This window comes from Sceloporus occidentalis, unplaced genomic scaffold, assembly GCF_023333645.1.
Source record: "Sceloporus occidentalis isolate IW3139 unplaced genomic scaffold, rSceOcc1.0.p SCAF_1, whole genome shotgun sequence".
Taxonomy (NCBI): domain Eukaryota; kingdom Metazoa; phylum Chordata; class Lepidosauria; order Squamata; family Phrynosomatidae; genus Sceloporus; species Sceloporus occidentalis.
The window spans coordinates 80,542,292-80,555,113 of NW_028316981.1; the positions used below are offsets into that span (position 1 = coordinate 80,542,292).

At 41.5% G+C, this 12,822-nt stretch overlaps 1 protein-coding gene across 6 annotated transcripts in view; it reads left to right on the top strand.

Annotated features, from left to right (window-relative positions):
• Window positions 1-12,822, top strand: part of LOC149321707 (hexokinase-2-like) — a 55,897-nt gene that overhangs the window by 22,645 nt on the left and 20,430 nt on the right. For 3 of the 6 annotated variants that reach the window (XM_089527278.1, XM_089527270.1, XM_089527285.1), the window contains exons 2-4: window positions 4,821-4,915; window positions 6,564-6,726; window positions 11,472-11,620. In XM_089527278.1, the coding sequence (XP_089383404.1) occupies window positions 4,850-4,915; window positions 6,564-6,726; window positions 11,472-11,620 (378 nt within the window). In that variant the 5' untranslated portion in view covers window positions 4,821-4,849. Of the gene's footprint in view, window positions 1-4,820; window positions 4,916-5,712; window positions 6,727-11,471; window positions 11,621-12,822 lie in introns of those variants that run through there. The other 3 variants (XM_089527252.1, XM_089527258.1, XM_089527263.1) reach the window with 1 other exon arrangement.

The following is a 12,822-nucleotide window of genomic DNA, read 5'->3' on the forward strand; positions in this document are numbered from 1 at the left end:
CCTCTTAGAGGAATGGAAGTGGCACAACATTTATTTATTTGTTTATTTGTTGTTTTTATACCTCACTCTTCCAAAATTTTCTCAGAGCAGCTTACTAATTGTTACAAACTTACTTGTGTTCAGGCTTAAAGTCTAAAAAGACATGACACAAAAGGAGGAGAGAATGGCAGTGGGAAAGGGAATCAGGTCCATCAGATACTGCCAGCTCTTTTCTCTCTACAAGGTCAGGGCAATGGCAGTTGGAATGGAGGGAGGGCCCTTCATCTGTCTCTGGGGCTAGCATGATGGAGTGGTGTCTGTTTCTTCTGTTATCTGGTCATCCTGATGTGTAACCTGTACTCAGGACAAGAGGCTGCTGTCAAACAGATTATGGAGAATCAGGATGGTTCCCAATTGGCAATGGGTCAGGCAAGTTGCATGCTATCACTCTATCTATTCAACCTGTAAGCAAAAAATGTCATACACACAGCAGGATTAGAGGCGGAAGGAGTAAAGACTGGGGGAAGGAACATTAGCAACCTAAGATATGCAAATCACACAATACTACTAGCAGAAATCAACAGGTACCTAGAACAGTTACTGAAGAAGGTTAAGGAGAAAAGTGCCAAAGTAGTCTTAATGCTGAACATTAAGAAAACAAAAATAATGACTCCAGAAGATCTACGAGAATTCATCCTAAAGAATGAGAAAACTGAAACAGTCAAAGAGTTTCAATACTCGAATCAAATATTGACCAAGACGGAGATTGCAGTCAAGAAACCAGAAGGATTAGGAAGGGCAGTTTTGAAAGAACTAGACAAGATCCTAAAGTGCAGAGATATAACTCTGAACACTAAAGTGAGGATAGTTCAAGCCATTGTATTCTCCATCACTTTGTATGGATGTTAGAGCCAGACAGTGAAGAAAGCTGAAAGAAAGAAAAACAATTCATTTGAGATACGGTGCTGGAGAAGAGTGCTGAGAATACCGTGGATGATCAAGAAGACAAACAAATGGATTCTAGAACAGTTCAAGCCTGAACTCTCACTGGAAACTAGGATGACTAAACTGTTGTACTTTGGCCATACCATAAGAAGACATGACTCACTAGAAAAGACAATAATGCTTGGGAAAGTGGGAGGCCTTAGGAAAAAAGGAAGACTGCATTCTAGATCAGTAGACTCCATCAAGGAAGCCACTGTCCTAATGCTGCAAGACCTTCCAGGGTATGGCCACATAGCCTGAAAAACCCACAAAAAACTGTGCAAGGCTGGTGATAATGAGCGACTAGGACGTTAACACCTAGGGTTAAAGGTGACTTGATGGCAGTTAACAACAACAACAACAACACCTTGTGCCACAAGTCTTTTCAAGAACTTTAGGGAGGAGTGAAATAATAGGTGGTACATATAGAAACTCATCACTGCAACTTTCTTTTATTTCATCTTTTCTAATAATTGGCCAGTTATGATAGAAAATGCCTAATAACAGGCTTTAATGAGCCAGATCACCATGCAATAGTGTGACTGGATAATTCTGCCTAGCTATGCACTATCTATGTCCTAGGGTGCGCATAACAGTGTGATTCTATCTAGCTGTGTTTTGCATTTGCTGCTAATTGCCGCATGTTGGTAGAGCAGGGGATAATTGCAGCTACCTTGTGTTTCATTGAGGTGTGAAGCTTTGCTCTCCTGCTGGGTGCAAGTTACAAGGATCAGATAAAGGCTGACACCAATGGCCCTCCATGAAAATGTTCAGAGCTAGAATCAAGCACTGTATATTTATAGAATATATATGCCATATATATCACAGGAGGGATATACATGTGCCCCCCTTGACGATATTTCAAATTGTTCCCAGGTGTGTTTGCCACTGCTGTTATAGCTTGCGCTTGTTGTTGTTCTTCTTTTGTGCCTTCAAATCATTTCTGACTTGAAGCCAATTCTGGTCCTAAAGCCAATCTCAAGGTCACCCATTGGATTTCCGTGGCCCAGTGGGGAATCAAATTCTGATCTCCAGAGTCATAGTCCAATGCTCAAACTACTACAACACACTTGCTGCTACAGTTACCATTAAAAATTGTACTTTTCGCTTAAAATGAGGTATCTGTTTTTATGCATACTTATAGGTGGAATCATACACTCAAAAAAAACACAACAAACCTCAGCAGAAGCATGGTTTTAGTTATATACACATGTATCTTGTTTTAAGAGGAAACACATAGGGTTTCTTGTTGCCTGTGCCACATTTGCAGATTTGGTGGTGGCAGAAGCAGCAGCAGCAGAGTGTTGGGATGCACATCCCTGTGGTTTAGGGTGTGCCAGTTTGGACCTTCAACTCCTAGAAGTTGCCCACCTCAGGTTTATCAGTACCAAAGAGATCCACAGATGCCTTGTGGCTTACTTGTAAATTTAGCTTAGAAAATTCTATTACTCTGAAAGCACAAAACAAAAATAAGAGCACCTCTACTGATTCAGAGTAAAGGCTTATTGTGTTCAGCATCATATTCTCCATAGTGGCCAAGCAGAAGACCACAAGAGTCCACTTGAGGGCAACAACCCACTCCCACAGTTCCCACAATATTTCAGAGGCATAGTCACTCTGACTCTTCAGCTAACCTGTTGTCATCATGACTAGAAGACACTGGCAAATCATATCCTCCACAAATTTGTCTCATGCATCCCTTTCATGTTTGTAGCCATCACTGCATCTTGTTATTATATGCCTTCAGCTTAGATAATTTAGGGCAACCCTATCCTGTTTACATGGCACATTTCCTGCAGAGGGGATTTGTTCTTCCTCTTAGGATGAGAAAATATGATTTGCCCAAGGTCACCCAGTGGATTTCTGTGGACAAGTGGGGATTCCAAGCCTGGTACTCTAGAGTCTTTAGTCAACATTCAAACCACTATACTATGCTGACGCTCATAAACTCACTACATACTGAATTTCATAGTTTAATTATGTGCCGTGTGAAGAAGTGCTTTATTTTATCTATCCTAAATATCCAACCATTTAGCTTAATTGGATGCCCTCGAGTTCTAGTTTTATGAAAAAAACTCCCTGTTCACTTTCTCCACAAATATATCATTTAATACCTCTTCATCATGTTCCCCTCATTTGCTTTTTTTTTTCTAAATTAAACACTCAAACACTGAACCTTTGCTACAGCCTGGTTATGACTGTTTCCATTATCTATATTGTTTCCATTTCTGCAACTTCTATTCTGACTAAAATTATTTAATTAAAAAGTATTTCAAATGTGATCACACCATTTATTTCTATAGCAGCATTAAAATATTGGCAGGTTTACTTTCAGTCCTTGCCCCAATTATCCTTAATAAAGAATTTGTTTATCCTCCATAGTTGATGTTTTGATTGAGTTGCCTACCACAATCACAAGACCCTTTTCTTGGTCAGTCATTCCCAGCTCAGATCCACAAATATGGTATTTTCTATTGCTCCTGTCAAGCGTTTGACTCTTACCTCCTAGGGGCTGGCACATAGCTACGTTGGTCTGTTGCAAAAAAAACAATAGGGTCTAGGTGAGTCTCAGAGTTCTGAGATAAGGCTCAGTTACTCAGTGGCACCTGTCAAACTGTCCAAAATGGCCACCTGCATCTTTAGGGGGTATGACCAGGAAAAATATAGACAGATGCTTTATATCAACCATTAGTCCGTCTAATTTAGTTCTGTCTGTGCTGGGGATAGGGAATCATTGGCCCTCCAGATGTTCTGGGGCTTCAAATCCTGGAGTGCGTCTACACTTGCTGTTTACTCCAGGGCCAGTCTGGAGTATTATTATTATTATTATTATTAACCTTTATTTATAAAGCACTGTAAATTTACACAGCGCTGTACATACAATCTTTTAGTTAGACGGTTCCCTGCCCTCAGTCTTACAATCTAAAAAGACATGACACAAAAGGAGAAGGGAATGGTGGTGGGGAAGGGGATCAGGTCCAGCAGTTTTTCTCCACCTCAGACCTGAACTGGCCCCGGGACTGACCATGATAGCATCTGACCATAATGTGATGCCACGTCTCTGTGCACATGGGCCAGTTGAGCTGACCCCACATTGGACTTGTTGGCTGGTCCTTCTCAGTATTCCAGTTGCCACCATTACAGCTTCACTGGCCAAGCAGCTTCCTGCAAGAGACTGCCTGGCATGCCATCACTTGGGATATCAGAATGGGGCAAGGAAGCAGGCTGGTTTGTTCTCTCCTTGTTGATCACATGGGTGCCCTGTTCTGACATCAGGAGAAGTGCTGGTACGCTGGGCAGACTTTACATGAAGCTCCTGCCCACATGGAAATGGTGGTGGTGGTAGCTCCAAAAAACAGGTTTACCCTGAACTGCTTAGCATAGGACAAGGAAAAGGCACAAGTCTTGGCATGTGGACAACAACTGGGAGAAACTGAGCTCAATCCAGCTGTCCACATGTCAAAAACCCAAGGTCACTCCAGTGTTTCTGGGAAACATCAGGCTTTTCCCTGACTTTGCTTAGTTCAAAGCAAAGTTGTTTTAACAGCCAAAAACCATAGTACCTCCCCAGAAGTAGCCTTATGTTATGAGGGCTGCCAAAACTGGCTTTGCTGTGGTCTCATCCCCCCAGTGTAGACAATCATCCAGAAGCCCATAGCAAGTGGTAAAAATTTATGGGAACTGTAATCCATAATATCTGGAAAACTAAAGAATATCTCCCCTGGTCTACACTGATAATGATTTTCTGGTGTTTCAGAAAGGATTGTTCCCAGCCCTGTCTGGAGATACTAGGGACTTGGGATATTTGCATACAAAATCTTTTCTAAATTCTTTATTAAATTCTTGTTTTGTTATAGTCATCTCCAGTGTCAGAGGCCCAGCTCTGATGAACTCGCAGCAGAATGCCTCCCAGCAAGACTCTCTTCTGCAAGGCCAGCACTATGAGACAAGGGTAAGTGTACTTCTCTCTAGCTAGTTGAGACCTATGTGTCCTGGCTGCATGTTCAAGTGATAAAACCATGAACTTGCTTAGCAGGCGTTCTGCCCTGCCCCACCCTTTCTCAGATAGCCATAAGATTTGCTACTGCCCAGGATCTAGACGAGGGTGGGCAACTATGATTCCACAGATGGTTCTGAACCACAGCTCCCATAAGGGTCTCTCTCTCTCTCTCTCTCTCTCCCCCCTCCCCCCCTGTGTAGTTTTGCCTGGTGCTTTCTGACTGATACTGTATAACCTGGGGAGACTACGGTTTTGGGCTGCAACTTCATAGCCCATGCTGGCTGGGGCTTCTGGAAGTCCAAAACATCTGGAAGGTTCCTTCTCCTTTAAAAACTATGTGAGTGTTGACAGACAGACAGACAGACAGACTTTAATAAATAAAATCTTTCCTCCCATACAAAATAAGACCTGAGTCAGAACAAGCACAAACTCCCAAATGCTACTTTCTGAGTGAGGGTTGACACACTGATGGCCCAACACAGCTAAGGTTAAAATCCTGGCTTTCTCCCCTGAATTCTAGAAGCAGCTATCTTGCCTCTGCCATTGGAGGACATTGAAAAATGTCTTCCCAAGGTGTGCCGGGACATCTAGACAATGGAGTGGTTTTCTCTAGAACTATGTCACACTGTGACTCTGGGTTCTATCCTCCCCCTCCCCCTCCCCTGCTCTGCTTCCATTCTGTTCTCACTGTTCTGTCCTTCCAACTGCCTTCTGTCTAAAGCCTTCTCTAACCTCTCCCCACTGTTCACACCCACTTTCTCTTCTTTCTTCTCTGTTCCTCCTCTGTTTCTTTTGCCTTTCTGCTTTCTTCTCTCCCTATTACTTTGGGGCCTTGCTCCCTCACCTCCTGCCCCGGTGGCTTTACAACATTGAACCTTGAAGCACTTCATGCCTTGCCCATGCAACTTCAAAACTGTCCCACCCACTTTCTCTCTCACTCCCTGACCCATCCTGAATCTCAACTGGCTTCCAAGGCTCACACCCACAGAGCTGTCTCTTTCCCACTCTTTCCATTCCTTGGTGACTACAGAAACAAGGGCTTTTGGGAACTAACACCATGTCAGGCCCAGAGCGCCGAACTCCAAAAGACTCCTTCCTCATGTCAAGTCTGTCAGATGCCATGTCAGGTTTCTCTCCATCTTCCAAGGCCACTTCTAGAGTTTCCTTTGTTCTGAATACCACAACAGACTCAGACCCAGCATTTGAGGACCCTCAGGAACTTTCCTTTGTATTAGATACCTCAACAGATCCACACCTTGGCTCCAATACCTTATTCGCCTATAACACAACCAGACCCAGTGCCATAGATCCCTTTGATATGGATACTGTAGCCCATGCTTCAAGAGATTCTTTCTCAGGTCCCAAGAATGAGTATGATGCCACCAGTTCCTCTTTTGTGTCTTTTGCCATGTCACATTCGACCCCACGAGGCTCCAGGGAGATGCAAGTTGTTCCCAAGCCGAAGACAAATATTACTAGTTCATTTATAGCCTTTTCTAAGACAGGTTCAGGTGCAGGTCAAGAGGCCAGGGATATGTCCCCTGTTCACCGACTAGTACCTCACCGTGCTCCTTCTAAAGTTTCTCCTATTTCTGACCAGATCAAGAAACATGTAGAGCCTTTTTACCTATCCAAGGAACAACTCCTGTATGTGAAGGACACCATGTTGGCTGCCATGGAGAGAGGTCTAAAGCAGAAGGTTAAAGAAGGCAACTCTTTACTCATGTTACCCTCTTATGTTTGTGCTTTGCCTGATGGCACTGGTAAGTGTGCTTTACAGTGGTTTTCTTGATCTTGGCTCCCAGCACTGTGGTCTAAATGGCTTACACAATTACACGATAATCCTAATGAATATAAAATTGCCAGCTTGGTAGATGAAGGGAATGTTGTGGATATAGTATATCTTGATTTCAGTAAGGCCTTTGATAAAGTTCCCCATGACATTCTTGCAAACAAGCTTGTAAAATGTGGGCTAGACAAGGCAACTGTTAAGTGGATTTGTAACTGGTTGACCGGCCGAACCCAAAGGGTGCTCAACAATGGCACCTTTTCATCCTGGAGAGAAGTAACCAGTGGTGTTCCACAGGGCTCTGTCCTGGGCCCAGTACTGTTCAACATCTTTATCAATGACTTGGAGGAAAAAATTGGGGGAATACTTATCAAATTTGCAGATGACACCAAATTAGGAGGAATAGCTAATACTCCAGAGAACAGGATCAAAATTCAAAATGACCTAAATAGACTAGAAAGCTGGGCCACAGCTAACAGAATGAACTTCAACAGGGAGAAATGTAAGGTACTGCACTTAGTGCGAAAAAATGAAATGCACAGATATAGGATGGGGGACACCTGGCTTAAGGAGACAACATGTGAAAGGGATCTAGGAGTCCAAGTAGACCAGAAGTTGAACATGAGTCAACAGTGCAATGCGGCAGCTAACAAGGCCAATGTGATTTTAGGCTGCATCAATAGAAGTATAGTGTCTAGATCAAGGGAAGTAATAGTGGCACTCTATTCTGCTCGGGTCAGGCCCCACCTGGAATATTGTGTCCAGTTCTGGGCGCCACAATTCAAAAAGGACATTGAGAAACTGGAGCGTGTCCAAAGGAGGGCAACTAAAATGGTGAAAGGTCTGGAAACCATGCCCTATGAGGAACGCCTTAGGGAGCTGGGTATGTTTAGCCTGGAGAAAAGAAAGTTAAGAGGTGATATGATAGCCCTGTTTAAATATTTGAAGGGATGTCATATTGAGGAGAGAGCAAGCTTGTTTTCTGCTGCTCCAGAGACTAGGACCAGGAGCAATGGATGCAAGCTGCAGGAAAAGAGATTCCACCTCAACATTAGGAGGAATTTCCTGACAGTAAGGGCTGTTTGACAGTGGAACACACTTCCTTGGAGTGTAGTGGAGTCTCCCTCCTTGGAGGTCTTCAAGCGGAGGCTGGATGGCCATCTGTTGGGGATGCTTTGATCTGGATTTCCTGCATGGCAGGGGGTTGGACTGGATGGCCCTTGTGGTCTCTTCCAACTCTATGATTCTATGATTCTATATTTCAGAGGAAAGGAACTGGCAAAACCTCCTGTGAATATTCCTTGATTAAGAAAACCCTATGGAATTCATGCAGTCTCTGTAAGTTAACAGAAAACAACATGAAGGCATGTACACACACAAAACACACACATCTAGAGTCTGAGTCTTTGATGGTGTGTGTTGTGTGCCTTGAAGTCATTTTCAGCTTATGGTGACCCTAAGGCTCATGGGATTTTCTTGGCAAGATTTGTTCAGAGGAGGTTTGTCATTGCCTTCCCCCGAGGCTAAGAGGATGTGACTTGCCCAAGGTCACCCAGTGGGTTTCATGGCTGAGTGGGAATTAAACCCTGGTCTCCAGAATCACAGTCCAACACTCAAACCACTACATCACACTGGTTGGATCTTAGATGAATCTAATGCAAATCATCTTTGGGAAATTCACCTGCACATTCACCTTTCCTATGAAATGGAAAAACTGCTTGAAGGAGAGACATTGCCAGAGATCTAAGGTGTTTCCAATTTATGAATGGGATTTTGGTGATGCCAAGGATATGGAGCATAACATTCCTTTGACAGATTCCTCCCTGTTCCACAAACAATTCTAGAAGATTGCATTTCTGAGGTTAAAGACACAAGGCAATACAGAGAATGTGAATAAATCTTACCAAATTACTGTTTCCATTGACACTTGGTTATCCCCCATGCAATTTCTCACTTTCACCTGAAGAACACGTCAACAAAAACTATGTGTGCTGCAGTTTTGGCAATTTGCACATGAAACTAAATAACATGCATGTAGCAAGCACATAAGGGCTGCTTGATTGAGTGAAAAGATGCAAAACAAGCCTTCCAAGGTTTCTCATTTTTTAAACCTCATGCAACATGGCAGCGGTTATTGTAGGTCAGCTACCCAATTTGTGGAAATATCATTTTAGAAAATGAGAAAACCCTCTGGAGACTGACAGAAGCTATTTTGCTGTGTCACAAGTAAGGAGAAAACTTTTTCATATTCTAATGCTTGCACATAAGAATGAGAAAAGTGAGGCTTTACGTCTCAAACTAGTAACTAGATTGGTCAGCTTTAGAAACAGCTGTACTATTGCCACTACTCTGATGTGTAGATGTTAGCAGAAAGTTTATCTTTATGTTGTGAAAATCTTCCTCATTGAGTTCTGCAGATCAGCTGGTGTTATTATAAAGGACCTACAGGGGGAATAAGTTCTTTAAAATAATTCTTGGGCAGTTGGCATTGTGTCTACTTTGGCTAAGGAAAATAGGCAAGCAAGGTCCTTTGCAAAAATGGAAAAAGTAGAACACAAATAACTTTTGTCTGCTCACTTTTTTTCCTTTCTATTGCTTCACTTTCTGCATACAGTGGTCCCTTTGTATCTACTGGGGTTTGGTTCAAGGAACCACCCTCCCATGGATACCAAAATCTGTAGATGTTCACATCTCGTCATATCCAATGGCATAGTAAAATGGTGCCATAAAATGGCCAAACCAAGGTTTGCCTTTTGGATCTTTTGAGGGGAATTATTTTCAAGCCATGGATGGTTGAATCTGTGGATGCAGAATTCATGGACTATACTTTTCAATGTTATAACTGACCCTATACATCTGATGAAATAGATGGGGATCTAAAACACACTGTAGAAATAATTCAGTTTGAGATTGCTTTAACTGCCCTAACTCAGTGGTAGAGAACCCTGGGAATTGTAGTTTATTGTGGTGCTAGAGCTCTCTGACAGAAAAGACTAAAGGTCTCACAAAACTACAGTTCCCATAAATCTGTAGCATTGAGCCAGGGCAGTTAAAGTGGTATCAAACTGGATTATTTCTGCAGTGTATTTTGACCCTTTTGTCTGTGAAAACTTACTCTACCAATTCCTTTCTTTCAGTTAATCTCAAAGATCACTTTGCTTACTGATCTAGGCTAACATGGCTATATCTTTGAATATTCTACTCTAGTCCCCCATCTCATATAGGCTTGCCACTTCTTTTGTCAAAAAATCTATTATATGAAGTGGTGTGTGTGTGTGTGTGTGTGTGTCAGCATGCACAGAATTTCTGTCTTCAAAAAGGGCATTTTTTTTAGGACAGTGGCATGAAGAAAGATAAGGCAGATTACCTTTTAACCATCTTCAGAGTCTAGTAAAGAGGTATTTATTTGTCTAGTTTAGTTTGAGGATGTCCTCAGATCTGGTAACCTATTTTGCCCACCATTTGCCTCCCCAATGGGATGTTTCTTTTATGGATCCTGGTATTGTATGACAGCCTAGAATGGGACTGGAGATTGGCATTGGAATGAGGATGGATGTTTTGGTTTCAACCCTTGATGTCTGGCTTGGCTGTGGTAGCAGAAAAGCTAACATCCCACTTTTCCTTTGGCTAAAATAGTGTTGAATGTGTATGAAATAACTTTGAATTAGCCACAGAAATTCCTGCTGAAATCCTGAACACTGAGTGCCTCTGCCACTCTTTCTAAATAGAAATAATCCATGATTGATTATTTTATTTTTGTAGCTGAGTGCATGTACATATGTGTGTGCACATAGCCCTTATTTCATGATACGTTCAAATTATACGTTCAAACTATGCTTTCAAGAAGAACTTGAAGACTTTTTTGTTCCGCCAGGCTTTCCCCCCGTGAGCCTTGTGGTCATTCTCTTCCCCTTGGCAATGTTTTTGTGTATTCCATTCTACACAGCCACTTGTATAGGGTGTTGTTGGTTTTTACTGTTCTTAATTGTTAACTTTGTATTATTGTCATGCTGATGTTTTAATTGTCTTACTCTTTGATGTACACCGCTGTGATCGCTGGAATAGCGGTATAAAAATAAAATTTTATTTTATTTATTATTATTATTATTTCTCTCCAGTAGGTCAGAATAAGAGCATTTTTATGTAGAAAGCCTATATGTTTGGTCCAAAAAAGTTTCTTGTGAAATAAATTATTCTATTGTGTGTCCGTCTATCTGTATGTGTGTATATATCTATATCTATATATAATGGACCTGAAATTATTTTTTTAATTAAGATACAATAAAAAATATTAGTATGTGATAAAAGAACAGTACAAGAAATTTGAATAAGCACCAAGCATAGATAGCTCAGGAAAAGTGGTATGAAAGGTATTAAATGAAGAGTATGAAATAAATTTAAAATGTATTTTTGTTTGTTTTATGTTACAATAAAAAAGGAGGGAAAAACAAAACTTTGTGAAATTTGTACAAAAAGTTCCCAAATGTGAAAATTCTAGGACACTGACTTTTTTCGTTTTTTGAAGTCACTGAGAATTTGCGGGCATTCTTTCAATCTCTGTGTATTTGTGTGTGTGTATGTGTCTAATTGATCAGTAGCAAACTTAAGATAATTATCCAATTATCTAGGTTAAAAAAAAGTAATGTGAGAGTCCTAAGGTGTGCTAAGCTTGTGTAGTCTTGGCCACTATCTAGCCTCATGTTCACATCTCTTTTGTAGAGCGAGGAGATTTCCTTGGCCTTGAGCTGAGCACCAACCAGGTGACGGCAGTGCTGCTGCAGTTGACAGATGATGTGGAGGAGCCGGAGGTGCTAAAGAAAAAGTCTTTCCCTTTTACTGAGAAGGTTAACAATGGCAATGGGGAGCAGGTACAGTTCCTCTGTCTTCAGCTCTTCACTATGCTTCTTCCACTCCATGTCTGCATCTACACTGCAGAATTAATGCAGTTTGACAAAGAAATGGCAGAATTACTCAACATCTTCTTTGCCTCAGTTTTCTCACAAAAGGAAAATAGTGCGCAACCTGAGGGAAATGGAGCAGAGAACACAATAGGGGAAATGCAGCACAGAATAATTAAAGAGGTAGTACAGGAATACCTTGTTAATCTAAATGAATTTAAATCTCCACGACCAGATGAACTACATCCAAAGATATTAAAATAGCTGGCAAATGTAATCTCAGAGCCATTGGCAATAATCTTTGAGAACTCCTGGAGAACAGGAGTATTCTCAGAAACCCATGTTGACTGGAGGTGGTCAAACGTTGTCCCCATCTTCAAAAATGGAAAAAAAGAGGATCCCAACAATTATCGTCCAGTTAGTCTGACATCAATACCAGAAAAGAATCTAGAGCTGATCATTAAACAGAGAGTCTGTGAACATCTAGAAAGCAATGCCATAATCACAAAAAATCATCATGGGTCTCTGAGAAACAAGTCATGCCAGACTAATCTGATCTCTTTTTTTGATAAAATTACCAGCTTGGTAGAATCATAAAATCATAGAATAATAGTTAGAAGAGACCACAAGGGCCATTGCATATTTTGATTTCAGTAAGGCCTTTGACAAGGTTCCCATGACATTCTTGCAAACAAGCTTGTAAAATGTGGGCTAGACAAGGCAACTGTTAAATGAATTTGTAATTCGTCGAACGGCTGAACCCAAAGGGTACTCAGCAGTGGCTCCTCTTCATCCTGGAGAGAAGTGTCCAGTGGGGTGCCACATGGTTCTGTCCTGGGCCCAGTGCTATTTACATCTTTATTAATGACTTGGATGCCAGTATTGGGGGCATATTTATCAAATTTGCAGATGACACCAAATTAGGAGGAGTAGCTAATACCCCAGGATCAAAATTCAAAATGACCTGAATAGATTAGAAAGCTGAGCCAAAGCTAATAAAATGAATTTCAACACAGAGAAATGTAAGGCACTGCACTTAGAGGGGAAAAATGAAATGCATATATATAAGATGGGAGACACCTGGTTTAAGGAGACTATAGACTTTTTCACATGGGGGAATGTATCACCATCCTGAATGAAGAAGAAAGTGGGGCCAATTCGTAAATGGACTA